The sequence below is a fragment of the Theropithecus gelada genome, chromosome 16 (genome assembly GCF_003255815.1).
Source record: "Theropithecus gelada isolate Dixy chromosome 16, Tgel_1.0, whole genome shotgun sequence".
Classification (NCBI taxonomy): domain Eukaryota; kingdom Metazoa; phylum Chordata; class Mammalia; order Primates; family Cercopithecidae; genus Theropithecus; species Theropithecus gelada.
The window spans coordinates 53,913,707-53,939,905 of NC_037684.1; the positions used below are offsets into that span (position 1 = coordinate 53,913,707).

A 26,199-nucleotide genomic window follows, 5' to 3' on the forward strand; every position below is an offset into this window, starting at 1 on the left:
TGAATCCAGTATGTCAGGTAGCACTATGTGTGAATCCCCTGTGCTTTATGTAGAACCCTGAGGATGGGGCTCATTTTTGGGCAGGATGGGGTGGAGCGGAAGGTGGTCTGTGCTGATGTCGGAGGGGTATGAGAAGCTTGAAAAATAGACGCAGCCTTACCTTTCTGTTTGTTTTTGGGTAACTGTTTGTGCCTGAACCACACAGGAAGACAGCACTCCTTCCAGAGCTGAGGAAGAGCAGGTGTCCTGTCTGTGAGCAAACAAGGGGCCAATGACCAGTGCGGCTCTGGACGGTGTGGCCTCCCTGCTAGGTCATCCAGATGAAGCCCGGGGCTGTGGAGTCAGCTCGTGAGAAATGGGATCCAGGTCCTGAGCATGCTGGAACTGGCGAGAAGGGGTCGCAGTACGCACCTGCGTTTCCAGCCCTGCCCCTGCCGACGGCCGAGGCCTCTTTTCCCACCCCTGCTCCTCCCTTCTCTGGATAATAAGATGCTGTTCTAGTTCATGGAAGTGACACTTGTCTCTTTTCAGAGAGGCACGGGAGAGGCTGTTTTGTTTTATGGCCCGACATTAAATGCTACAACAATAATACTGAAAACAATCCTGCTGAAGAACTGTGTGTGCCCCACTCTTGGGGAACCGGCTGTGGCGGCAGAGTGCGAATGAGCTGCATGCTGAGCAGGGGGCATCATTTAGCGGAAATGGTTTTGTGTGTCAGCTAATGGTAGCTGTTATCCGAAGAGGTGGGAATGCCAAAGGTTTGTCAGATGCATGGAAATTCTGTCATCCCAAGGGAACATTTGGGAGGCTCTTAGCTTTGTTTTTCTCTTCTTAATGCGTACACGTGAGCATTAAGAGACCTTGGGTAGACGAGCTGAAAATAGTCGTGATCGCCCTTGGCGGTGGCTTACAGAGGACTTGCATGGACTTCCCCATTGATTCTTGCAACCATTAGGGATTCATGGACTAGTCAAGTTGGTTAACAAATATTGGTGAGGTGGAAACGTATATGTTAAGCATAGTGCTATGCACAAGGAACTGTAAGCTGTGCTCTTGCTTTCAAGGCAGTGGTAGTACAGCTGGGGAGGTGAGACTAGGACTCATGCAGTAGAACAGAGGCCAGTACGAGGCCAAGCTTGAATGGCCTGGAGGCCAGAGAATGCTGCGGCAGAGACGTCAGGGCCGGCGGTGGGAGGGAAGAGCGGAGAGCTGAAGGAGGAGCGCGAGCTCACACTCTGAGGTCCGAGGGGCTGGGTTTTGGCGCACCAGCTGGGCTGCCTTTGGGCCTGGGGGGTCAGTAGCACCCGTTAGCCACGGCCAGTCGCAGCCCTGTGCTCCAGCACAGCTCTGTGCCTGCAGCTGAAACCTTGGCTCTTTGGGGTTCATGGTTTAAAATGCTGTTTTTTCTTTTCTTTTCTTTTCTTTTCTTTTCTTTTCTTTTCTTTTCTTTTCTTTTCTTTTCTTTTCTTTTCTTTTCTTTTCTTTTCTTTTCTTTTCTTTTCTTTTCTTTTCTTTTCTTTTCTTTTCTTTTCTTTTCTTTTCTTTTCTCTTCTTTCTTTCTTTCTTTCTTTTCTCTCTCTCTCTCTCCCTCCCTCCTTCTCTCTCTCTCTCTCCCCCTCTCTCCCTCCCTCCCTCCCTCTCCCTCTCCCTCTCCCTCTCCCTCTCCCTCTCTCTCTCTCTCTCTCTCTCCCCCTCCTTTTTTGAGACGGAGTCACACAGGCTGGAGTGCAGTGGTGTGATCGTGGCTCACTGTAGCCTCTACCTCCTGGACTCAAGCGATCCTCCCACCTCAGCCTCCTGAGTATTTGGAACCACAGGCATGCTACCAACACGCCGATTAATTAAAAAAAAATTCTTGTAGAGACGGGGTCTCATTTTGTTGTCCAGGCTTCACACACTGTTTTCTCTGCCCAGTTGCATTGGTGTCTCAAGGTGGTATCTCCGCTTCCCTCTGAAGGAATCTGAAAGAAGAAGGTTAACTGCTTGGAGCCCGCCTCTCTCCTCTATCTACTTTCCAAAGTGAAGACTGTTTTTAAAACAGGACATGTTCATCCCCTCATACCTGCTGAAAATCCGTATAGCTCCTGATTTTTGTATAATACAGCAATAGGCAACACAAGAATATAATTTTGTAGCTATGTGAGGAGTGAGGCCTAGTGGTTAGAACAGTGCTAGACTGTACAAGATGGCTCCTGTACGGCTCCCATCCTAGCCCCACAGACGCCGCAAGGGCTGCGGGTCCCGGCCGAAGCTTTCCTGCCCCGGGTGCCTGCAGCTGTGTGGCTCCGAGCTTTGCCCCTGAGCTGAGGAAGATCACACACTTCTCATTGTGTACAGGACTGATTATTACAAAACAGACAGGGACGGCATTATGGTTAGGAGAACAAAGACTCATTAAAAACCATTTCTAATTTCAAAGTAGCCCTTTTGCCATTATGTATTTTCTCAGTCAAAAATGAGTTGTTTAAGGCTACACAACTAATGAGTGACAGAGTCCCTGAAAGCCACAGAGAATTTGCACTTCATTTAGTAGGCAGCACTCAGTTAATAAGTCAATTAACAAATGTTTATTAAGTGTCTACTAAATACAAGGTACAAAGAGCTACAAAGATTCTCTGAGCAGTGAGTGCTGGACAGGGCTTTCAGTGCGAACTTTTCATTGAAGGAAAGGATAGCACACATAGGAAACCGCACCTAACCCGAGTGTATCCTAAACAGATCATGCCTATGGACTCCAGCTTGAGGAACAACATGACCAGTGGCCCAGAGGCCTAATCTTGTCACCTATGGGTCCCCTCTCCCAGCCCCACTGCTGGGTCTCCACTCTTGACAGCTTTCCATCTACATGGAGCACACAGCCCGCACTGTGGGCTTCTGAGAGGGGGGGTCGGCCTGCGCCCATCTTCAGGGTGGACCGAGAAGAGAAAGACTAGGTCAGTGGTGGCCCTGGCCGTGCCTGGGGCACCACCCTCTTTGGAGTCATTGGGTCAGATTCAGGAATCCAGCTGGGAGGTGGGATGGTCTCAGTAGCGTCATGAAGTGCTGCGGATTGGGTGAACTCATTAGCAGTGGATGGTGGAGCACCAGCTCTTTGGAAGGTGAAATGGATAGGACGGGTAATCAAACTGGGTGCATAGGAAGAAGATGGAGAGGTTTAAAAAGAAAAAACTGCACCCCTTCAGGCTGGCTGAATGCCAGCACTGTCAGTAACCTTTGGCCAAGTCATCTGACTGCTTTAACTTCAGCTTACCCTTCTCTCCCATGAGGTGGGTTGGACCAAGTTCCTTTCAGTGTAAAGTTCTAAGTGTCTTGAAATTCAGAGGGGTTATGCTGAAAATCTTGCAAATAGGAAAATGTGTAAAGAGCTAAACATTTTATACAAATACCAATTACCGTCTCCTTTTCCATCCACCTACCCATCCACATCATTCATCAAGTTACCCACACACTCACTTGCCCCTGAAGTTTCATTAGTTCTTTCCCAGGTTCCCCTTCAATCGAAACTCATAAAGGAATTAGAGACACAACTACAATTTTAAATTTATGATCTGTCCACCTCACCCCACATCAGACTGATACTATTGTCAGCAATATCCATGGGGGAATTTAATTTTAGTTTATTTACATTATATTTAATCAAATGCTAAATGCATCGTTTTATTTGACCTCATTCTTTCCCGTCTCTTCCTCTGCTTCTCATTTCAGCTCTCCTACCCAGTGTCCTATTCTTGGGAGAGAACCATGCAATTAACTAACCACAGGGATTCCCAGTGGATAGGAGGTTATAGCGCCATGTAGCTGGTCACAGCCTGGTGAGCAGCCAGCAGTGGCTTCACCCCTCCTGGGTGGGCAGGTGTCCTGACCTGAGTCAGGGCAGGGAGAGTGAGGCCCCTGCCAGGCTGCCTCTACTAACGAGGGCCCCTGTGTCCCTGCAGGATGTTGTGAGGGATGCAGGGAAGTGCCACAGTGGCTGCCTCCTGTCAACACTGGGGAGAGGGTGGGATGGGGGAAGGGCCTGGACTTTCCAAGGGGTGAAATCCAAGGAGGGGGTACTCCTTGAATGGGAACTCCCTCCCTTCTCCCTCTGTCCGTGGCTCACTGGAGAGCATGCATAGCGTGAGCCACCGCTGACCGTCGTGATGCATGGATAGGTCTTTTATCTCTGTACGGAGGAGACCATTTCTGTTTTCTTACCATAGATGACAGCTGCGGGCTGCGACCATGCTGGCTGCTGCAGTTAAGTATGGGTGACTGAACTCAATGCCTTCCGGCCAGCCCTGTGCGCTCAGTGCCTTCCGGCCAGCCCCGTGCACTTGCTTTGCTCCTCCATGCATGTGGCAAGGCCTGCTCTTTGGCATCTGTTTCTTAAAGCTATTTTTTGCTTTCCTTTGCTTTGTTTATGCACTTCGTGGCCCCAATTTTTTATTTTTCAGATCCCAATCCATTCCTAACTTGTGGGTCTGATCACAGCACAGTTGATTTGGATCACTGTGATTTTTTTTGAGACCTTAGAACCTTGTTCCTGAGAGAAATGAAGACCAGTATGTAATTTCTGGAGTCACGGATTACGGATTATAACAAATTTACCACAATTCTTCCAGAGAAGTTAAATATTACCTTATTTTTACCAAGCTGTTTTCAGCCAGAGGTGTCCATTGAATTAGAACCATCGAATTAGACTTTCTAGAAGGTTAGGGCCTGGCATCTCTGTTTTGAAAAGCCCTTGATGACATTGACCTATCTATGGGCGAAGGCCCTTTCCAGTTGTAGAATCTTATTAATGTCATGATATTTATTTATTATTATTATTTTTAATTTTTTTTTTAATCGGAGCAGCATACATATAGCTAAAAAAAAAAAAATTAAATAGTGCCAAAAACTGTACAGGTGCCTCTCAGTGATACTGCGTGTTTGGTTCTAGATGACTGCAGTAAGCGGGTCACGTGAACGTTTTGCTGTCGATACATATAAAAGTTACCTTTACACTGTACTGTAGTCTGTGAAGTGTGCCATAGCGTTGTGTCCAAAAGAACATACACACTTTCATTTAAAAACTGCTGAAAAAGGCCGGGCGCGGTGGCTCAAGCCTGTAATCCCAGCACTTTGGGAGGCCGAGACGGGCGGATCACGAGGTCAGGAGAGCGAGACCATCCTGGCTAACACGGTGAAACCCCATCTCTACTAAAAAATACAAAAATCTAGCTGGGCGAGGTGGCGGGCGCCTGTAGTCCCAGCTACTCGGGAGGCTGAGGCAGGAGAATGGCGTAAACCCAGGAGGCAGAGCTTGCAGTGAGCTGAGATCCGGCCATTGCACTCCAGCTTGGGCGACAGAGCGAGACACCGTCTCCAAAAAAAAAACCAAAAAACTGCTGAAAAATGTTAATGATCACTTGAGCCTTAGCGAGTCATAATCTTTTAGCATTTAATTGGCTGACAGAAGGTCCTGCCTCATGTGGATGGCTGCCAACTGATGGGCGGGTGGTTGCTGAAGGTAGGGGTGACTACGAGAATTTCTTAAGACACTAACAAAATTTGCTGCATTGATTGGCTTTTGCTTTCACGCAGCATTTCTCTGTAGCATGTGGTGCTGTTTGATAGCATTTTACCCCCAACAGAGAGACCTGGAGTAGTTGGCAGATGTTTTCTGGAAAATGAATGACATGAGCCTGTCACGTTAAGGAAAGCAACTGACCGTGTTTGTTTCCACTGACAAAATTTGAGATTTCAAATAAAAAAAATAAAATTTGGAAACCTTATACCTACCACTATGAGCCTGGCAACTTCTTTGTTGTGGTGGTGGTGGTGGTGGTTGTTTTTGAGACGGAGTCTCACCCTGTCAGGCTGGAGTACAGTGATGCGATCTCAGCTTACTGCAACCTCTGCCTCCCGGGTTCAAGCGATTCTCCTGTCTCAGCCTCCTGAGTTGCTGGGATTACAGGTGCCCATCGCCACGCCTGGCTAATTTTTGTATTTTTAGAAGAGACGGAGTTTCACCGTGTTGGTCAGGCTGGTCTCGAACTCCTGACCTCACGTGATCCACCCACCTTGGCCTCTCAAAGTGCTGGGATTACGGGGTGAGCCACCACACCTGGCTGAGCCTGGCAACTTCTTAGTACTTAAGACATTTCTGATGAGATCATGATAATGTTAATGAGTGTGGATTTTTAAAAAAAATATTGGAGAATGAAATATATAAGATCTGTATAGTTCAGTGAGCCAATATTTTCCAAATGGTCAATGCATGATGGTACAAAATAATCTATGGGTAAAAAATCCACTCAAGGTGCAGCAAAGAGCAGTTAATTTTAATGTGATAGCATACAAAAAGTTCATTGATGTGGTTTCAGATTGTACATCTCATAATCTGAAGGAAATTACCACTTGATAATTTTTGGTGTAGTATCAAACAAAAAGAGTCATGATTATGTAAAATAGCATTTTAAGATACTCTTCTGTTTTCTAATGATAGATATGTGTGTGAGGTAGGGGTTTCCACGTGTGCAGTCACTGAAACCATGAATTGCCACAGGCGAATGCAAAAATGGATGAGAGTCACCCATCCTCGACCAAACCACATATTCCAGAAATTCGCAAAAATGTACAAAAGTGCTGCTCTTCTCACTAAACTTTTTTGGAAAAAATAGTTATTTTTATAATAAATATGTTAAAATATAATGAGTTTGTTATTGTTTTTAAAATGAAGAAAGAAATATTTTAAAAATCTTATCTGAATTTCACGTAGAGTAGATATTGATAGATACAACAACATAAATCAAAGCTCTTTGGGGTTTTCAATAATTTTAGAGCACAAAGGGGTCCTGAGACCAAACAAGTTTGAGAACTGCTGATTTAGAGGTAATTGCTGTGGAGCCCACTCCTGAAATAAACGGGTAAATCCTGGACATGAATGTATGTTTGTGAAACAGATTTTTTTTGTGGGAAAACTGAGTGCGGATGAAAATTAATTAAAAAATGTCACTTCTTTGTCTTTTTCTCTCCTCCTTTTCCTGTACCAATGAGAGCCATAGTTTGAACAGGAGGAAGCATATGCTGTCACTGCAGAGCTGCCTTCTCATAGAAAGCCTGAGTGGGAGCCTGAGAATAAAACAGTGCAAGTGCGGGAAAGCTGCAGGTGCCAAAATACAAATGAATGTGGGTAGAAGAACAGCAGTCACTTGCCTGTGATGTTGAAACACTGGCTTTCACGGCGTGTCAGCTTGTTTGAGCACCTTAGCTGTTCTGTAAATCTGGTTAACACTGATCAACCTTACGCGTTGTGTGGCTTTTAGTCAAAGGTGACTTTGAAGTGCGTTATATAAGGAGAAACTGTGGAAGAGAGGCCTAGCAGAGGAGGAAACGCAGACATAAAGAACTTTCTCTTTTCCATTGCTTCCTCAGATCCTCTGTCAATGGGTCCTCAGAAAGCTCTGGAAACCATCGGTGCAAATTTACAGAAGCAGTACGAGAACTGGCAGCCAAGGGTAAGCGTGCTTCACTTTCCTTCTTACAGGGAAACTCCAGTTCCTTGGTTTCCAACACTCTTTGGATCCAAGTGAGAATTCCATGCACACCTTGCCCTTGTGCGGCATGGCGCCTGCGCACTGTGTTTCGTGTGCCTGTGTTCTGCCTGCTGGCTGTTGGTGGCTGTATTGTCTTGACGACGTACACGTTATTGTGAGTCTTGCATTGGACAGTCCAACTTATTTTGCTTAAGTTTGTTCCAGATTTTTAGAAAAGAAAAAGTATTCTTGCTGCTCTTAACCATGGTTTTAATTTTTCTCAGGAAATGTATTTTCAATAATTTTTCTTTAACCTCAACTAGTTAATGCTATTCCTCGTGTCTTCAGTTTTCAAATAGTTGCGCAAAAAGCACCCAACATTCAAAAGATGGCACCTATTATACACTTTGTCTTTGATTCAAAAGATAAGGTTCTTTTTAGGGAGCCAGTTACCAATTAGTGTGTGTGGGTTTTTTTGCTTGTATCTTACAGGTTTTTTTTTTTTCTTTTTTTTTTTTTAAAGAAAAGTGGCATAGAATATAACTGTGTCAAATTGCCTTTAAGATCTTATTTGTAATCTACCCAAAGACCTTTAGCCTTTCTTATTAACTGGTTTGGAGATTTAATAAATTTAATAAAACAACTAGGAATCTGGGCACTTATGGAGGTGCCCTGTATTCAGCTTTGCGTGGTGGGGACTCGAGTTACCTAAAGGAACATCATGAAGAACGCAGGTTGAGAAGGTGCCTTACCTGCGCGTCTCCTGCGAGTTTTACTCTCCCCTTTTTGATGTAAGCCTCATGGAAACACATGATTTATGGAACCTTTTGAACACTTATTTGGTTGGAATTTTGATTTGTGGATCATTTATCCACATAATCTGGGATTTAGGGATTCCTTATGCATTATTTACATTCTTAGAGTAAGAGAATAGCCAAAAATGATTTTTTTCCTGCCTTTAAAAATGCCCTTAGGTCATTTCTGCTGTTGCTTCCAGTCGTGAGCTGTTAGGAAGCATCTCTGTGTCTTAGGGTGTACCTTTATGCTTTGCATTGCCGACTTGTCAAGTCAGTGACAGCAGACTTTTGTTCTTTAGAAGGCAGTGTCTTCATGGGGTTTTTATTGATGCCTAATGGCTTTACTTTTTCCTCTCTGAAATTCGTTGCCTCTTGGTGGTTTATGTAAACATGCCATAGGCTTTTTCTTGAGAGCGCAGTGCGTTTGGGGATGAGATGAGGACTGGAGAGAGATTTGGATGGCGGAGTCCTGTAAAAATGTAGTCGAGATGCCTTGTGTTTTCTGTAGAAAATAGCTTCTTCAATTGAAGACTTTGAAGGTACCCTAGGGTCTCAGCATGGTGAGATGGGCGCTTACAGGAGTGTGAGGCAGAGTGGCAGTATTGGAAGACATGGCCGTGTTGGTATATGGCGTGTCGTTAACCACCACCATGGGAATTCAGAGGAATACCTTTCCGGCTACTTCTGCCCATCTCCTGGGTTTGGCTTTGTACCTTTGCGCTTTACTAGGTACATTTGTTTAAAAAAGAATGTAACCCAATGAATTCAGATCTACCAATTGTGTTCTTTCTAGAACGAGTCTCTGCCATTATAACTAGTTTCTTCTTTTCCAAGAATTATTAGATAAGGAAATATAGCCTTTCAGAATACGTGTGTTTAATATTTCAAGATATTGTATGTGTATTCCATTTGCTATAATTTACAATTTTTTTTGAGTGCTAAGAGTTGATTTACTGCTGGCTTTATTATTAGTTTTGCTTGGTAGATACCGGCTCGTTGATGCTAGCTGACAGGAAATGGAATCTTCTAAAGTGGCATCTGTTATTTTTAATCTAAATTTCTGTCTAGGAGCAGATCTCTCCATGGCATTGAGAAGAGGCATCATGAGGTAGGAAAGGCCACCTTTCCATGTGGGTCAGTGATGACAGCCAGAAAGATGACAGTGCAGACTCAGTGCGGGATGGAGGATTCCCTTCCTGTGACAGTGGCACAGTTTTACTCGGACGGCGAGCGCAGGTGCAAAGGGGTGCAGTCCTCTGGATGATCTGTAGTCTGGGAAAATTTGTTAAAGTTGGCCACATTTCAAGAATGGATGTGCAAAATAATTTTCTGAGTAAGAGATCGTTTGAAGGGCTGGTGCGATGGAGAATGTGTCAAGATTACAGGATGCTTCGGAAAAGGTACCAGCGCAGGCGGGATCCCATCTGGGCTGGTTTATGAAGTGGAATCTGGAATAAAGTATCCGCCGCAGCCTAGAAAGAAGCCGTTCATACACACAGAGTGGGATCTTTTGTCTGCATTCAGGAAGCAAAACCACAACAATGGATACCTAATATTTGCTTTTCGAATGCCAACACTATTGCATTCGTTTTTAAGTACAATAAAAATGTTTTAAAATTTCCTGTTACTAACCATGGGTGGGCCTCATCTATTTTAGAAATTAGCCTAAGGTGTCGGATGTCACAGGATACCTCTGACCGGCTCTCTGGTGTGAGCGTGGGGCTGCGCCATATGCACTGGGTAATAATAGCACCTGCCCCGGTGCGCGTGGTACACTTCTCCTCACGGGTTTCCGTGGGTTACAGGACAGAGGGAGGGAGGCCTGGCATAGATAGCGCGGCTCTCAGTGTGGGGCAGACCTCATGCTGCCTTCTAGAGTTTGCACAAAACAGGAGGCACTTAGCAAGCTCAGATGTTTGTGTGCAAGGGGCCTGGTTCCTGACTGTAAATCAGGGTCCTTTGAAACATTGCGAGGCTAAACACGCACCACTTGATTGCACTCTACAGGGCTCTCGAGTTTCTGCAGTAATAAAAAGAGGCTGATGTGCCATCTGCAGTAAAACAATGGGAACGTTATTAAATTTCCCAGGCCTTCAATGGAAAGACCCATATATCTGGTTTTCTCGGTGTCCTTTATTGCAAGAGTGGAAAACCTTGGGTCATTTAATGAAAATGAGGTTATTTTCATTAAAGTTTGCCGGAGTCGTTGCCTCCACGCTGTCATGGATGGGAGCAGAGTCGGAAATGCCTGTTTCCTCAAAGGTAGCGTCCATCCAGGAGGTGCAGAAAGCCGAACCCCCGTCAGTAGCACCAGAGTGGTGCCTGGAAGCCTCTCATGATTTCCTTGCCGATGCTGGAACGCTTGGACTTGTTCTTCTTCATTTTTCTAGCTTTTGATATAGGTGATTCCAGTTCAAAAGGAATTGAGAGAAACCATGGTGATTATATTTTTTTCTGAAGGCTGCCAGCCACTATCTGGCCCGTATTTCCTTGCTTAGGCCCATTGAGCCCTTTTCTAAATAATTTATCAGTTTGCCACTGATGAAATGTTTCTTCTGATTAAATTTAAGGCTTTGCCTTATTACTTTGTAGGTGCATAAATTTGTGTTCTGCCAGAGATTGGAGGAAAAATGCCGACCGTTGTTTCAGTGGAAAATTCTGCAGTAAAACCTCACTCATTCCATCATAAGTCTCAAATGAAAGTTTTATTGGGAGTTGGGAGTAGGAGATTATTATAAAGCTGGGAGCATACAGTGAAGAATTTATCTTTTAAGAGAATTTTTCTAACAGATTGGGGCTTCTGGCAGTTTAGTACAGGGTGGAAGTTAGGAGCTGGAGCCTGTGAAAAAAGGCAAACAGGAGGGACCTCACTCTCTGTGTCCTTCTTTCCCCAGAGAGAGTGGACAACACCAGGAGCAGAGGCCACACCTCTTCACTTGGGGTGAGCTTTAATTCTTCCGGTGCCTTAAAAATAAGTTTCTTTGGGAATATGTATCATTCACTAAGGAAGATGAAATAGCGTGGCGGTGCCTCCACTGACCGAGTCCGTCCGTCGGGCAGGTGTGTCTAGAGGAGGCGGCGGAAGGTGCTCCTCAGTCACGGAACCATGTTGTTGTAGGAACTCGTTCTCATCTTGTCCAGGTCTGCGAGTAGTGAAGGCAGCAAGTCCCGTGTGGCAGCCATGGGGCTTCCAGGGAGCTGAGCGGTCAGGTTGAGTCGGTTTCCATGTGGCCAACAGTTCTTAGTTATCCACGCACAGCCCTGGTTTGTGGATTACAGTGAACAGGTTTTGAATGCCAGCTTCCCTTCAGTTCAGCGTGCTTCTCAGATGTGTCACAGTTAATTTGTGGTTAAGGGATGAAAGTTGGTTTTACCGTTAGATAAACATGTTTTTTATAGTGCCTAACCGCAAGCAGAGTATGTTCAAGGAGAGAACAAAACAGCTCCCAAGACCTGGTTCATTAGCCCAGTAGAAATTGTTATCGCATTTTAATGTAAATGACAATCATCCTTTCCGTGGTATTGATAATAGAGTTGTTTGTATGCTTTTATGAGATGCTTTGAATGAACCGAAGCTGATGACTATACCTCCTGTTGGGAGGAGAGGGTTCGGGGAGCAAGGGGGTTGTGAAGGCCAGTGGTGGACAGTTTTGGTTCTACTTTGGACACTTAACAGGTGTGTCTTTTGGATTTTAGGCACAAGTGTTACTTGCAGAACTGCATGTTTATGTGTAATGCCATGTTGTATAGGGGTTTGTAGTGAGGATAATTAGAATCCAGACGTCTTCTCCTTGTCCCTGAATGGGGTTGCTGCTTGACCTGTCTGCCTCACGGGGAGTGTCATGTGGCCATGTGTGACAAACTGTGAAACCCTTGGTACTGAGTGCTCCCGCTGCTCAGGTGGCTGTGTTGGCTTTGGGGAGCGCTACACGGATGGCTTCTAAGATCCACGTGTCTTCTTTTCCCTGGGATGATGAGACAGGCCTCTGCTTTGTGGGCAAAGCAACTGGTATCAGCACAAGTCACTCGCTTGCCGGTGCCCCGCACCCCCAAATGTTTTGGGATGAATTTTATAGATGGATGCTGATATTGGCTTGGCTGTGTCCCCACCCAGATCTCATCTTGAACCGTAACTCCCACAATTTCCACATGCCATAGGAGGAACCTGGTGGGAGGTAACTGAATCATGGGGCCGGGTCTTTCCTGTGCTGTTGTCCGTAGTGAATAAGTCTCATGTCCCTGCATGAGCTCTGTCTTGCCTGCCACCATCCATGTAAGATGTGAGTTGCGCCTCCTTGCCTTCCGCCATGATTGTGAGGCCTGCCCAGCTGTGTGGAACTCTAGGTCTATTAAACCTCTTTCTTTTGTAAATTGCCCAGTCTTGGGTATGTCTTTATCAGCAGCGTGAAAATGGGCTAATACAGATGCAGTGAAGACCCATAAATAAGTGAGTTCTACCTTTTCTTAGGATTTTCAGGGTCAGATGTGGATAATGGGGGAAGCAGCAGCTAAGTTGCCCTAGAACTGTATCCCACATCTGGAGGTGCTCCAAAGCTATTTGTGGAACAGCCCAAGGTGGACTGTTACTCGCAGTGACTCCTGCCTAGGGCATTCACGTTGCGACATTAGTTCCAAATTGACAGTCCAGTTCAGCTGGTGAAAATAGCCCTATAATTACGATTGGCAGCATCCCCTGGCATGCTACCCTGATGCCATTACCATTCCATCATCCATCCCTGTCTTGCTGTCTGCCCTGCCGCCAGCCCTCCCTCCTCCTGCCCACACTCACCTGACTTCCTTCGCTGTGGGTCCTAAGGTTGGGCTTCATCCACCTTGAGTTTCTGTGACAAGCTGCCAATGAGGACTCATGGGCAAAGGCAGAACTGTGGGTGGATGGCTCACAGCTTGCATAATTCAGTACCTGGTGTGAAGCACTTTGCCTGTCTACTCGTTACAGTTGCACGATGGTACAGACCATATCTTCTGGTTGTCTTGGGGTTAACTGTTGTGTTTTGACAGTTTCACTTAACTGCTTACTGCCCAGAAAGTTAAGAACTGTTCTATGACCAATGTTTTACTTATATTTTTGCCTTGGCCTCAGCAGTGCTCTCCCACTTCGTCTTCCCCTCCTTTCTAGCGCTTCTCGCCTGACAGCTTTTACACGTGCATGCCGTGTTCAGTGAGAATTCTGATTCATGCTCTTCAGCCAGAAGCCTTCGTAGTCAGCTCTGCCCACGCACTTCCTGCCTTGCCCTGTCCCCAGAGGCCATGGGATTGGAAGCAGTTTCTGGAAGCGAGCGAGCTTAGATTATGCAAAGCAGTTTGTTCCGGACTCTTTAGACCAATTGTACCAGAGTGTAAAGGTGTTGCCACCCACTGCCATCCCTCCAAGTACCTTAGTGACGTGACCTATAAATTCTTTTAGGCACACCAAACACATTACAGAAAGAAGAACGAAAGAAAGGCATCATTCTGCAGCCGCCCGGAGGATGGCAGCCAGTTGTGACTAGACCCCTCAGGGTTTCAGTCCATTGGAGCTGGTCCCGGAGGGGCCCTTGCTGGCCAGCCCTGTGTTGGACTCTTGCTCTCTGAGACCACCGAGGGGATTCACTGGAGAGCCCGTTTGGGATTGAAGAGCGCGCGTGTTGACTAGAGTGGGTTGCAGCATGGGCCGCAGCCTGTTTAATCACGGCCCAGGGAGGATCGGTGGAGTCCGCCTCCTCTCCTCTGCCTCGTAGGTCCACAGACTCGTGCTGGGCTCGCCGCTCCTTCCCTTCCTGGGTGGGCGCACCCCTCTCACTGGCAGGGAAGCTCCCTGGGAAATGTGGTCTCCTCTCTCCCAGTACACTGAGGGGTGGGGTGGGGAGAGCTTAACTGTGGAAAGAATGCGAACTGGTTTAGTTCTGGCTTTGCCACTTCTTAGAAATGTAACTTTGGACAAGTTACTATTTACTTGTTACTTTTACAAGTTACTTTTTACAAGTTACTATTTACAAGTTACTTTTTTTTTTTTTTTTTTTTTGAGACGGAGTCTCGCTTTGTCACCCAGGCTGGAGTGCAGTGGCGCCATCTCGGCTCACTGCAAGCTCCGCCTCCCGGGCTTACGCCATTCTCCTGCCTCAGCCTCCCGAGTAGCTGGGACCACAGGCGCCCGCCACCTCGCCCGGCTAGTTTTTTGTATTTTTTAGTAGAGACGGGGTTTCACCGTGTTCGCCAGGATGGTCTCGATCTCCTGACCTTGTGATCCGCCCGTCTCGTTAAGATTTGTACATGCAGGGAGAATTAATGGAGAGAATAAAAGTATTTAAAGCATTTGCACCAGGGAGGCCATGGTGGTTGGTCATCAGATCCTTACTTCCTGTCCCTTTCTGTCCCTTATCCCTTCCTCTCCCTCATGGTTGAGGTGGTGGAGGCCACTCCCAGAACATTCTGCCCGGAGTCTTGCTGCCTTAAGCCCCTCCCCATCCTGCCTTGTCTCTGGTTTTATCCTCTTGCTGGGATCTCCTCTTCCTGACTCTCCTCTATTAATTGACCTACTTGAAGTGTAATATTTTTAGAGAGAAATAGGGGCTTAGCTCTGTCCTTAACAGGCCTCTTGAGGATATTATCTCTCATCATCATGTTCCCTTTAACAAGGGAGTTGTCTGTGTGTGTGACAAATTGCAAATGAGGGCCCCCCACCGTCAGGCTGGGACTAAAACCGTAGCTCAGCTGTCGTGGTTTCACAGATCTCACGTGCCATGTGTGTTTCCTGAGTTAACTTGGGGACCGTGATACAGATCGATGCGGAGATGGCTTTGAAGGACAGGCAGGTGCCGGGCGAGGGATGGAAGTGCTGCTTTGAAGTCAGAAAGTGGAAGATGTGATGATGTGTTAAAGAATGGAAAGCTAAATTTGGAGGTGACGATGAGGAACCCACCGTATGCTCACCATATGCAACTAGGAAGAGTTGTAAAATCCCGCTCCAGCCAAATTGGAAAGTGCTGATCAAGGGGGAAACGATCAATAACAGATTGGAGGGGGACGGCCACTTCAAAGTGTCTGCGGTACTTGATTTCGTTTTGCAGGGGAAACCATATGTCACAGTGGTGTTCTTGAATTTGGGTGTTCACGGAGGTTTCTGGACAGCTCCCTCCCGAATGTCCACAATTTACTTGTTGGTGTGACACATAATGGAGATTTTTTAAAAATGGACATAGAAAGCACGTAACGTCAAGTTCACCGTTTTAAAATGTACAACTCGGCTGGGCACAGTGGCTTGCACCTGTAATCCCAGCACTTTGGGAGGCCGAGGTGGGCAGATCACCTGAGGTCAGGCATTGGAGACCAGTCTGGCCAACGTGGTGAAACCTTGTCTCTACTAAAAATATTTTTTTTTTTTTTTTTTTTTTGAGACGGAGTCTCGCTCTGCCGCCCAGGCTGGAGTGCAGTGGCCAGATCTCAGCTCACTGCAAGCTCCGCCTCCCGGGTTTACGCCATTCTCCTGCCTCAGCCTCCCGAGTAGCTGGGACTACAGGCGCCCGCCACCTCGCCCGGCTAGTTTTTTGTATTTTTTAGTAGAGACAGGGTTTCACTGTGTCAGCCAGGATGGTCTCGATCTCCTGACCTCGTGATCCGCCCGTCTCGGCCTCCCAAAGTGCTGGGATTACAGGCTTGAGCCACCGCGCCCGGCCTAAAAATATTTTTTAAATGTGCCGGGTGTGGTGGTGGGCGCCTGAAATCCCAGCTACTTGGGGGGCTGAGGTAAGAGAATTGCTTGAACCCGGGAGGCGGAGGTTGTAGTGAGCTACGATCGCGCCACTGCACTCCAGCCTGGGCAACAGAGTGAGACTCCATCTAAAAAAAAAAAAAAAAAATACAACTCAATTGGTTTTTAACATCTTTGCAATCTTGTGCAACTGTCATAACTGCCTAGTACCAGAACACTTTCCTTACCCCAAAGGGAAACCGAAAACACATCGGCAGTCACGGTTCATCTCCCCTCCCTGCAGTCTGCCTTCTGTCTCTGGAGATGCCTGTTCTAGGTTCTCCACACAAACGGAGCCGTACAGTATGTGGCCTTGTGCGTCTGGGCTCTTCACTTAGCATCTTGAATGTTTTTAAGATTCATCCATGTTATCGCATGTATCAGTAATTTAATCCTTTTTGTGTGTGCATGTGTAGAGATAGGGTCTTGCTTTGTTGCTCAGGCTGGTCTTGAACCCCTGGCTTCAAGTGATCGTCCTGCCTCAGCCTCAACTCTTTTTATAGCTGAAAAACCATTGTATGGATATCCTACATTTCTATTTTATGCGTTCATCGGTTGATGGACACTTGCGTGGTTTCCACCTTTTGGCTGTTTGAATAATGCTGCTATGAATATGTACGTACTCGTGTTTGTGTACGCCTCTGCCCAGGAGTGGGATTGCTGGGTCATACGGTGACGCTGTGTTTTACCTCCCTGAGGCACTCCCCATCTATTTTCCACAGTGGCTGTACTGTTTCTCCACGTCTACTAGCAGTGTCTGAGGGCTCCAGTCTCTCCACATCCTCCCAACATCTGCGACTTCCTGTTTCTTTCATTGTTGTTATTGTGATTGGTGGCATCTCATGTGGTTTTGGTTTGCATTTCCCTGGTGATTAATGACGTTGCCCTTCTTTTCATGTGCTTATTGGCCATTTGGAGGAAAGTCTATTCAAGTCCTTTGTCCATTTATTACTTGGGTGTTTGTCTTTATTGTTGAGTTCTAAGAGTTCAAAATGGAGACTTTTCAGTTGAATAAGGTATAATTTCTGTTGTGAGGACTTGTTTCCTTTCCAAATAATATGTGTGGTGTCTTCTGAGAGCCTCATGATAACATTTAATTCTTAAAAGAGCCTTTGTCTTGATAATTTGTTTCATAAAACTGTTAAGAGTTTCGGCCAGGCACTGTGGCTCCTGCCTGTGGGAGGCCAAGACAGGAGGATCCTTTGAGCTCAGGAGCTGGAGACCAGCCTGGGCAACATAGTGAGACCTTGTCTCTCATTGGAAAAGGAAAAGAGGTTCTATGACTATTGACTATACTGATCATAGATATAGTATATAATTTAATACCAATCCCTTAAGATTCCTGTGTGTTTTCGTTAGGAGTCTTTTGGTTTTCTGAGAGCTGTGGTCTCTCCACCTGGAGTGTATGTCGGGAGAAAGCTCCTGTCAGGGTGCGTGCAGGTAGAGTGGCTGAGGAGCTGGACCTCTGTGAAGTCTGGTTGCGGGTTGGAGGCTCATGGTGGACCGGGAGCTCGGCAGGAGGGGGTGCGTGTCCACGCCAGTGTCCGGTCTCTACCGTGCTGCAGCCCTGTGGGTCTCTGCTCCCCCCTCGGCAGCTACCCTGCAGGATGTTCCTACGCCTCCCTGTGCGTGAGGGCTGGGTGCTTCCTTTCTGATGTAATCATCTTTGATGGGACTCTGTCTGCTTGGGCCCAGGGGTCCCCACAGGAGCCAGCTGGGCTCACATGCTAGTGATCCCTGGTCCTAAACCACCTCCTGACCTTTCCTCTGTTGCTTCAGCTTCCGCTTCTGCCCACTGCATTGTGTCACTGGATTTTCAACATTAAATTTCCCCCACAAGAGTGTTCGACGCTTCACTGGATGACCAGGCTGTATGGCCCGTGTTAAAAGACAGACAAGTGCCACCCAGGGACAAGGGAGTGTGTGGTTCAAAGTCCCTGAGAACAGATGCCAGATGCCAGGCTCAGGTGGTACCATTTACTTCCAGCAAGAGGAGAGAGAGGGTGCGCCAGATCCAGTGCCCTGTGATGTGGCCCCTAGGCCAGGGGGTCATACCCTCATTTTGGACTACAGTATTAGGAGACTCCCCCACGCTGTGGTGTCTGAAACACAGAAAACTGGGGGCATGCCTGAGGGCCATTGGTGCAGGTGCTAAGGCACAACAGAGGAGCCATGGAGGCAGAAATCCGGAAGGACCCCTCCCAGGTGAGGGCTGCACGGGCTGTGGTGAGGGCGCTCCCCTCGGTGGGCTCCCGGCCCAGCGCGTGGAAGACTGAGTGCAGTCCACTGCCTTCCCAACCTAGAGCCGATCAGCTCTGCTTAGCTTCATGCTTAGCTTCATGCGGTCCCCCGGGTAACTGGCCCGTCTGCGGGTTGGTTCTGAGGGAGTGAGGCTGTCCTCTGTAATCACCTGTGATTGGAGGGCTGGGTGGCAGGATTTAAAGCGCATGGCAGAACCGGGAGGATTACTCACGGCTTGTATAAGGAAGGGTCTCTTCTAAAGGGCTGCATGTATGGCAGGCTCCTTAATCAACACGCTGCTTACCCCAGACTGGAACATGCCCTGAGGTCAAGTCATCTTTATGTAGAATTTTTAGTTACAAGTTTTGTTTTTATAAACAAAAATCTTAGCTAAATTCCAACAAAATTCAAGAAGAAAGCACAGATAATCAGGGAGAAGTAACTCAAGAGTTGAGGAAATCGAGAGTCATAAAAGAGTGCTTTGCAAAACTTTGCAGATAAATTGGAAAACTTGTATGCGATCCATACTTTTCTAGGAAAATATAAATGACCATAATTGACCTCAGAAAAGATAGTAAAGAAAAATAAATGGATAGGCATAGAAGAAAGAGAAAGTTACCAAAACATTCCTTTTCTAATCCTCCTCCCTCTGAAGGATTTCAGACTTGGACAGAACACAGAATTATTTAAGACTTATTTCTGTTACAGGAAGATATCTAAAACATAGTTTATTTATTAATTTAGAGACAGAGCCTTGCTCTGTCACCCAGGCTGGAGCGCAGTGGTGTGACATTGGCTCACTGCAGCCTCCTGGGTTCAAGCAATTCTCCTGCCTCAGCCTCCCGAGTAGCTGGGACTATAGGCACGTGCCACCATGCCTGGCTAATTTTTGTATTTTTAGTGGAGACCAGGTTTCACTATGTTCACTATGTTGGCCAGGCTGGCCTCAAACTCCTGACCTCAAGTGATCGGCCTGCCTCGGCCTCCCAAAGTGCTGGGATTATTGGTGTGAGCCATATGTTTTGTTTTTTTAAAATTTATTTTTATTTATTTGTTTTTATATTTTTAGAGGGGTCTTGCTCTGTTGCCCAGGCTAGAGTTCAGTGATGCAGTCATAGCTTACTGCAGCCTCAACCTCCTGGGCTCAAGCTATCCTCTTGCCATATCCTTCCGAGTAGCTGGGACTACAGATGTGTGCCACCATGCCCAGCTAATTTTTAATTTTTTTTTTTTGTAGAGGTGGTGTCTTGCTTTGTCACTTAGGCTGGAGTGCAGTGGTGTGATCACGGCTAACTAACCTCGAATTCTTGGGCTGAAGTGATCCTCCTGCCTCAGCCTCAGGAGTACCTAGGATTACAGGTGTGAGCCACAGTGCCCAGCTTAAAATACATCAAATTTAAAATGCAAAAGAAGAAAATGTATTCGACAGTTTTAGTGTATGCACATATGACTGATAGGAGTCAGCCGTTCCTGCTTGTCATATGTAATGTGTGTAGGTGGGTGTGGCATATGTGTACATGGGTGGGTAGATCCATAGATAGATGGAGGGCAAGTCGGTGGATCTGCCCCTCCTCCACTCACTCAGATGCCATGGAGTGAACACGAAAGGGGGACATCAGCCTGTGGCTTCCTTAGTCGTTCTCGTTTTCCTTCACCTTTTGGTGTTTTGCTGTGTTGACTCATTCTAGTATTGAAAGCAGCATATTGGGTCAAAATACATTTATTTTTCTTTGAGACGGAGTCTCGCTCTGTCACCCAGGCTGGGGTGCAGTAGCGCAATCTCGGCTCACTGTAACCTCTGCCTCCCAGTTTCAAGCGATTCTCCTGCCTCAGCCTCCCGAGTAGCTGGGATTACAGGCATGTGTCACCACACTCGGCTAATTTTTGTATTTTTAGTAGAGATGGAATTTCACCATGTTGGTCAGGCTGATCTCAAACTCCTTGTAGGTGAGCCACCTACCTTGGCCTCCCAAAGTGCTGGAGTTACAGGTATGAGTCACCACGCCTGGCCTCAGAATACATTTTGAATCAGGTCTGTACTGACTTCAGAATCTAACTCCAGAATAAAATGTGATTTTAAGGGGCAAGGGTACCACAAATGAGGCGAAGCACAGAACGTTTGTCACTGTGACCTGGGGCAGATGCAGAATGGGACTTTTACCTTTTTACACAAAACCCTTCTATGTGCCTTCTGTTTTAAAACCATGACTATTTTTTGCTTTAATAATAGGCAACTAATTTAAAATACCTATTCACCATGTGTCATCTCAAAGTAGGAAGGGGACTTTGAGGCAGAAGGAGCCACTTGGGACTTTTGCCTTTGGGTTGTGACATTTGTCACATACGAATGTTAAACGAGGCTGGGCGTGGTGGCTCACGCCTGTAATCCCAGCACTTTGGGAAGCTGAGGTGGGCAGATCATCTGAGGTCAGGAGTTCGAGACCAGTCTGGCCAACGTGGTGAAACCCTGTCTCTACTAAAAATGCAAAAATTAGCTGGGCGTGGTGGTGGGCACCTGTAATCCCAGCTACTCAGGAGGCTGAGGTAGGAGAATTGCTTGAACCCAGGAGATGGAGGTTGCAGTGAGCCGAGATCGCGCCTTTGCACTCCAGCCTGGGCGGCAGAGCAAGACTCTGTTTCAAAAAAAAAAAAAAAGAATGATAAATGAGAAACATGTCTGAGTAAGCTGATAATAGCTCTTCTTACTAAGTATCAGATAAAAATTCCATTCAAAGAGAAAGTGTTGTGTAGTGTCATAGTTTAATTGGCAGTTTTTTCCTTAGTAACATAGAAGACAGTGATGCATCGTACAACCTTTGGCACCCTAGAGTTTATGAAAAAGTGGCATCTGTTCTATAGAAATTATAGTCACACTCTGAGGAGCAGAGCTGGGGACAGAGTGGAGCTCCAGGAAGAGTCTGATGATGACTGGCCTCCTGCAGGTCTTCCCAGAGCCCCATTCGCCACCCATGATCACCCCTTGCCCCGTTTCCCATTTTCTTTATATTCTACCCTTTTGCAGCAAGGGACTAACAAGGGCCATGCACGCCTGGCAATACAGGCAGTCCCATCCTTCCCTCAAGCCCTAAGTGACCCCTGCTGGCTGTGCTTACGGTAACTGACTGCTGGAAGGATGGTCAGCCACTGTCCCGGATGCAGGCAGCCCCTTGGTCCCCCCATTCCCATTGTTCCCCACCCCATCTCCCCACCCTTCTCTCAGCAGGAGCCTCCTCCATGCCACCCCCAATCAGCTTCCTAAAGTGCCCTGTGACTCTGGCTCACCTGCTGGAAACAAGGCAAGGTCAAGATCAAGCTCCAACCCCCAGCCCAGCTGCCCTTGGCGGTTTTCCTCTCCCTCTGCTGTGTTTCCTCCTCTTGGGCCTGCTCATCTTTCTCGGGCTCTTTTTCTTCTTTGTCTAAGTCTCCCTGCCGACCCACCCCACTTAAGGTTCTCTCCTGCTGCCATCTTCTGTCGGCCCTGGCCCCTGAGCACGGGAGCAGGACTGGAAGTGGCAGGAGTTGAACGAGCTGAGTTAGGGTGTGAGCATGGGTGACTTGGTGAAATCTTAAGATGTGGGGGAGATCTGAAGTGCCTTGTTCTCAAAGTCTGCATTGATTGTGGATGGATTAGGAGGAGGAGAGCAATTCCAAGTCTCAGCACAAGGTGGGTGGCTGTGAGGAGCAGATGGAGTTCACTGTTGTGAAGGCAGAGCCGGAGAGGCAGAGGTGGAGGCCGCTATGGCCAGGCCAGCTCTCTAGGTCTCAGCAGAGGAGCCGAGTGGGAGCCCCAGGACTCTCCTTGCTCCTAGCAGGCCCCAGCTAACAACCCTTCTCTACCACGGTGTTGGGCTTTTGATTGGGGTGATATGAGCTTGTAGGTCAGTTGGGGAGACCTGGTGTTTTGCAGCCGTGGCAGTGGTGGCTTCTTGGGCTATTCTGCTCTGCCTTTTTATGTCCATCGATAAGGTAGGAGAGTCTCTCCGTGACGCTCCTATGCATGTGTTGTTAAGTTTCTTCTTAGAGTTTCTGTTGCTGCTAGGAAAGGGATCCTCCACCCCCCACCCCCTTTCTTAGTGGGTTCTCAGGATGGTGCATGAGAGAGTTGCTCTCTATTGCCTCCTGGTTCTCCTAGGATGGGTTTTTTATCCAGTGGTTCCAAGACAGTGGCTATGATGAATGGAGTTGCTGAGAGTGTCAGCAACTCTAGGTTGGCTCTCTAGGTTGGCATTTGGACTCCACACCATTCGAGATTCACGGTGCTGCACACCAGGGCCTCAGTAATTCACAATCAAAACAACAGATTTAGAGGGGTACAGAAAGGGCCATTCTATTTTCCATTTTGTATATTTCATGTCTCTCTAAATCTCTTGAAGTTTAGAATACCCCTTTTTTATATGCCTTTCTAAAAACTTTTTTCCAGGCAATTTTTAGATGCCATTTATATGTAGTAAAATGCATAGATCTTAGGTATTTAGTCTGATGAGTTTTGACAATTGTATACTCCCGTTTAATCACACTCAGAGCAAGATAGAGAACATTTCCACTCCCCAGAAAGCTCCCTCAGTCCCCCTTTCCAGTCAGTTTCTCCTGGCTGAGGCCAGCTGCCTTCTGCCTCCTGTCACCAGAGGCTAATTTTGCCCACGGAACTGCCCGATGGGTTCTTCTTGTCTGCTGCACAGATAAAACCAATTCACGGAGGCTGCAGTATTGTAGGAAAGAAAGAGTTTAACTCAAAGCCATGAGGTGGAAGGACAGGAGTTTTATTATTACTCAAATCAGCCCCTGTGAGGACCCAGAGACTAGGGTTTTTATGGATAATTTGGTGGGCAGGGGCTGGGGAATGGGTGCTGCTGATTGGTTGCGGGGGGGGGGGGGGGGGGGGGGGGGGTGAAGTCATGGGATGGGGAAAATGGTCCTCTGCGCTGAGTCTGCCTCTGGGTGGGGCCACAGGATGGGTCCAGGTGGGGTCAGTTGGTTGCCAGAATGCAAAACTCTGAAAAACATCTCAAGAGACCAAGCTTAGGTTTTGTAATAGTGCTGTTTTCTACAGGAGCAATTGGGGAAGTCGCAAATTTTATAACCCCTGGCCACGACTCCTGAGCAGCAAGGAATTATAGAAAGGCAAGCTAGGGATGATGGCTGGGTATCATTAGTGACATTTACATCTTGGCAGAATTCAGACCCCTCACATAATCCTAATCTTGTGGCTTTCCATAGTCTTAGAAAGGTGCTTTCAGTCCCTGAACCAGGAGGGGACCAGTTTTAGGAAGGGACTGTTATCATCCTTGCTTTAAAGTTCAACTGCAAACTGAATTCCTCCCATGGTTAGCTGTGCCTACATCCGGCAACGGGTGAGGGCAGCCACCTGTGAGGTTAGGAGGGCGGTGAAATCAGCCTTGCCAGCCTTTCCTCCCGGTCATAATCTTGCCCAGGTGGCCTCACTTACTTTTTACCTTTTTCTACAGTGACCACACGTGATGTATTCTTTTGCTTTTGCGTTTGGCCTTGTTCACTCAGGGTGAGGCTTCTGAGACTCGTCCAGGCGGCAGCTCATTGCTGGATGCTCCGGAGCCTGTACATCCGTGCGGTGTGCATCCACACTCCCTCTCCCGCAGGTTCACACCGCACCTGTTTCCAGCGACTGGCTTTTAGGGATAAAGCTGCCATGACTGTTGGGGTGCACGTCTTGTGTGGACCATATATTTTCATTTCTCTTGACTGTGTGGGATTGCAGGTCATTGGCTGGTTGTATGTTTCCAGTTATATTTTGCAAGCCACTCTAAATTGACAAAAATGACAACAACCATCTCTTTCTTTGCAAAGCTGGGCAATCTGCGAGGAATCTTATTTACACTTCCCTCCAGCACTCTGGAGACATGGAAGCGTAGGCATCAGTGAGCTGGGAGGTATTTGGTTGTCTTTGAATTCTTAGGTGAGATATTGACATTATTTCCCCTCAAACGGTGCATGTTCCTGAATGGCAGGGAGTGAAGGGAGCCTGTGCCTACGTTTGTGCTTATTATGGAGTGTGCACGTGGATCTGTGTACCGTGTGGAAAATAATAGAATGAATTGTTTTTACGCATTATTGGGCTTAAGAAATGGAAGGTGACTTTGCCTTTGAAACCCCCTCTGAGCCCCTCCCCAGTCACAGCCTCCTCTGTCTTCCTGAGCTCACCTGTCCTGACTGGGCCTCGTGCCTTCCTCTGCTTTTCCTGAGAGTGGTTCTGTGCGTGTGCGTGTGTGTGTGCGTGTGCGCAAGCAGGTGTGTGCGCCAGATGGGCTGGCCTGCCCTGCTTTGGCACGGAAGCGTCCTGCGCTGGGTGTTTGTTCTGAGGCTCATCTCCCAAGGATCTGGGTCCTCAGGCTCCCCTGCTCTGCATCTTCCCCGTGACAGCCGCGTGGGCTTTTGCTCTTTACCCTGTCGTGGCTGAGACAGAAACCCTTGGAGGACTCGCTTCTGTTGGAGCAAATTGCAGGCCTCCTCCAGGGCTGCGTCTGGGAGGGACTCTGGTGGTGGAGTGTTTACGACTTAGGGCAGAGGGCTCTCACGGGCACACCATCTCGGCTGTGGAGCGCCCCGTTCCCTGGAAGGTCTGCTGTCCTATCCCTGCTTGCGGGGGCTGGGCTTCCGGACTCCTGAAATGTGCTGTGAGGCTTCCTATTCTTTGTTAATGATTAAAAATACGATTTCTTCTTTCATGCCCAGCACAAATGCATTTGGCTGTGTTTATTTTTGTTCCCTAAGTAACAGAAGCAATCCTGAGAAAATAATTTCTACACTCAGTATTGATTCTCTGCTTCAGGTGCTAGGGTGTTCCCCCCTCCCACTGAAGCTGCTGCTGCTGCTGCTTCACCTTCTCCTCCTCGATGGCCTCCCATCCTCCAGGCTCCTCCTTGCTTTCCCTGCGCCCACCCCCTTCTCCTCCTTCTCCTCCTTCCCCTTCCAGTGCTTGCTCTTCCCTCCTTTCCTTCTTGTCTTCTTCCCCCCACTCTTCACCCTTTTCTCCTCCTGCCCCTCCCTCTGCCTCCTCCTCCGTCCCTGCTGGTCTCCTAAGAAGCACTTAGTAGCACTCAGAATCCTTGGCCTTGGCAGGCTTGGGAAGTGTTGGTTAATGAAGGGATGTGAACGAGAAGGGAGTCTGTGTCTCCAGAGGAATCATGGCTGTTGGGAGTTTGCCTGATTAGGAAGGAGATGGGCCGTTTATTACAATGTGGGTTTTTAACTCTAAAGTGCCTGAGATAAATTTATAGTGTTCATTTGCTTCAGAAGGAGTTGGAATTTTTCTTACAAAGTGAAATATACTTTTATAAATTTTATGTTTATATTAACATAATTTATGTTGATATAGTTTTAATCTGCATTACTCCTCGAAAGGAACAAAAGTTTGGGCTTTTTTCTCCCTGAGCTGCAGAGACCTTTTTCTCTGCTTCTGTCCTCTGCATTCTCCCCTCCCCTTTCTCCCTCCTTTCTTCCCTCTTTTTAATCTGTCAACGAAAACATTTGAAAGGAAATCACTGAGATCTTTGGGCAAGGACTTTACCTGTTTTTGCTGTTGTCAACCGAGGGTGCAGCGGCCCCTCCCACCTGCTGTCTCTGATTTTTACTGGGCTCCTCCCCATCCTCCTAATTAGGTGGTTTGCTGGTTGTCACACATCAAAGACCTGAGTTTCCTGGAGAGGAGGGAGGCATGGAAGTGCCTCATTACCTGCGTGCATCCTAACCACGCTGCCCGTTTTCTTTTTGGGAAAATCTTTCTTTAGAAATGATATAAAGTATGAAGAACTCTTGGAAGATCTTCTTGGGAAAGTTGGAGGAAGTCTTGCTTGTCTCGTAAACCCTGGAGGCCACTGAGATCTCTCGCTCCCGTCTGCCTGTGCCGGCGCAGCCTGCATCTGTTGTGAAATGCTTACCG

The 26,199-nt window shown here is 47.3% G+C and overlaps 1 protein-coding gene across 2 annotated transcripts in view; it reads left to right on the forward strand.

Moving 5' to 3' along the window:
- RPTOR (regulatory associated protein of MTOR complex 1) overlaps positions 1-26,199 on the forward strand; it is a 416,763-nt gene that overhangs the window by 89,235 nt on the left and 301,329 nt on the right. For both annotated transcript variants that reach the window (XM_025362539.1, XM_025362540.1), the window contains exon 3: positions 7,399-7,481. In XM_025362539.1, the coding sequence (XP_025218324.1) occupies positions 7,399-7,481 (83 nt within the window). The remainder of the gene's footprint in view (positions 1-7,398; positions 7,482-26,199) is intronic.